The 2500-nt window shown below is 38.4% G+C and overlaps 1 protein-coding gene across 1 annotated transcript in view; it reads left to right on the plus strand.

Moving 5' to 3' along the window:
* The window catches only part of gaa2 (alpha glucosidase 2), a 17252-nt gene that overhangs the window by 14075 nt on the left and 677 nt on the right, over nt 1–2500 (plus strand). The window contains exons 19-20 of the mRNA XM_034300250.2: nt 442–588; nt 690–2500. The exon at nt 690–2500 is cut by the window's right edge and continues 677 nt beyond it. Coding sequence (XP_034156141.2) covers nt 442–588; nt 690–752 — 210 coding nt within the window. The 3' untranslated portion in view covers nt 753–2500. The remainder of the gene's footprint in view (nt 1–441; nt 589–689) is intronic.

The following is a 2500-nucleotide window of genomic DNA, read 5'->3' on the forward strand; positions in this document are numbered from 1 at the left end:
CACTCGGACAGGAAAACAGGAAACACACTCCCACATATACACACATGGAATTAAAGCTGAGAAATGCCAAACCACACACTCAGCTGCTACAACACTTAACATTTAAGAAGGTTAAATAAGGAATAACACACTAGGAGGTGTGCTGCTGTAGGAAAACAATCAACATCGTGGTGCTAATTAGTGGAGCGGCCGCAGTACGAGTCCCTGGGAATGAGCTGTTACTATAGAAACGATAACGTGTTGGAACAAGCGCATTAATGTAAACCTGCGCTACTGTCAGAGAGAAAATTAATCAACACTTTCTGACCAATCACAATCCAGAATTCAGTAGCGCCGTGGTGTTCTCACCGTTCTCACACACAACATCCATTTTGTAATTCAGCTAGATCTCTGATTTTGTGCGTGTGTGGATTCATGAACCTCATTCTCCATGTTCTTCAGAACACGATGACCTCAGAGGTGGTACGCAGTCACGTGGAGGCCATGTACCTCACGGTGGAGACGGTTTCGTTCTACGGCGTGAAGACGAAGCCGAGCAGCGTCACTGTGAATTCACAAGAAGCGGCGTTCAACTACTCGACCAATCAGGTCACACGTCCTAACTAACTGTGATCGTGAGCTGAAACGTCATCGTATCAGTATTAAACGTAATGACGTGTTCTCTCTCTCTTCTGTTTTTTTTTTTCTAGGTGTTGAGAGTAGACGAGTTGGGTCTGAACCTCAGCCAGAACTTCACCATCAGCTGGAAGTGACCGAAAATCAGTCCCCGAAAGAGTAAAACTCGAGTTTGACTTGATTTTTTTTTCCTTAGAATATAATCTTCAGAAAATCGATCTGTACTTACGCACTCATTCCACTGAGATACGAGTAAGAGCACTTCCTACAAAAAACAAAGAAAAAGAAAACCCGAAAGACTTCAGTTAAGAATGTTTTAAATTAGCAAGCGTTTGTTTAGAATTCAGAGATGGTTATAATTAAAATGAATAAACCAACGTTCTTTTTTTCCCAACATAATTCTCATTGAAGGGAGACGATAATCGCAGTGTGTGTTATTCTCTCAGCATTCAGGGAACGGGTGTGGTGCAATAAGCTTCAACAGGAGCAAGCGTACATGTTTGAAATTCGCAAAATAACAAATTCAACAAAAGGTGCCGACATTTACGGATTATTTGACGCCATTTTTCTGCTTACTCAGCTAAAGCAGCCAATAAAATTCTCCCGTCTGAATCCTGACAATACCACAGCCGTCCGTAGCCGGGATTCAGGACAGCTAAATTGTCACTAGCCAATCATACGCTTCTGTGAGCTCACGTATGCGGAAAAGGGCGGATAGCGCTTTCGTCCGAGTGTGTTATTCCGCTCTAAAAAGAAGCGAATTCACTGAAGGGGAAAGGACGTGCGAAAGTTTCGCTTCTGGTATCATGTTTGTGCTGCTGAGAATTTAGGAAAGCGATCTGAACTATCCCAAACCCCGGTATTAAAATTATACTTTAGGTTGGATGGAGTCTAATAAAGAGTATTTTATATATATATTGTATATTGTATATTGGTAACAAATTCTATCGGCTTGATTGCACTAAATAGTGATGGTACGTGTAAATAGCATCGCATGTTTAAACGTCATCGTTATCACTGGATTTCTGATCTTATTGGACTTTTTTTTTTTTTGGTAATAATTTGACTTTGCATCTTCTGACACTTTAGTTTATTGAGGAGATTGCATTACCGTAAAGGGTTTTTTTGTGTCGTTCATAACTTTTCGTGCCTTAAAACGCATCAGAACTGTGATTTCCTACGCAGCTGCTTTACTGTGAATGTATTCAACTCTGTATCTAAAATCGTGAAATGCTTTAAAGCCAAAAAAATAGGCACGCTGCTCCATTTCCACTCATGAATGTTGATTTATTAAATGCATTCGATAGCGATAGATCTTTTTTTTTTTTTTTTACATTTAAGTGTAATTATTCTTCTCATTTGTAATGTGTGTGCTTTTAATAAAGATGTAAAAATAAAGATATTTTTAGGTTTGAACAAACCGCCTTACAGGACATGAAGATGCCCCAAATTCCAGATTTTAAATTCCACTTTTTTCATCATTTAAAAATAATAATCACTGCACACATCGGCCATGTTTATGATTCATGCACATGACTATATATCACACCTACAGTAATTATGATGGCGGTTTTATTCACAGCTGTCTCTTTTCTCACATATAAATTCATATTTTAATGGATTAGTAAAGTTTGAACCCTGCTGTGATTTCTTCACTATTAAGCCCGTTGTTTCTGTGAAGTATCTTCTCTATGATTAAGATTTGCGCACTCTTAGGATGTAAAAAGTCACAGCAGTTCACTGGAATATTGATAAAAAAATATTAAGATACTCAGGTTCTACACCTGAGGTTGGTTTTTAGTCATGTGAGGATGGATCGCCAGTACACTTATAACAATAAAAGAGAAATTGTGTTTTTTATCTAAAATGGAGCTGTATTTTAAAG

The sequence above is a fragment of the Pangasianodon hypophthalmus genome, chromosome 26, assembly GCF_027358585.1.
Source record: "Pangasianodon hypophthalmus isolate fPanHyp1 chromosome 26, fPanHyp1.pri, whole genome shotgun sequence".
NCBI classification, from domain to species: Eukaryota; Metazoa; Chordata; class Actinopteri; order Siluriformes; family Pangasiidae; genus Pangasianodon; species Pangasianodon hypophthalmus.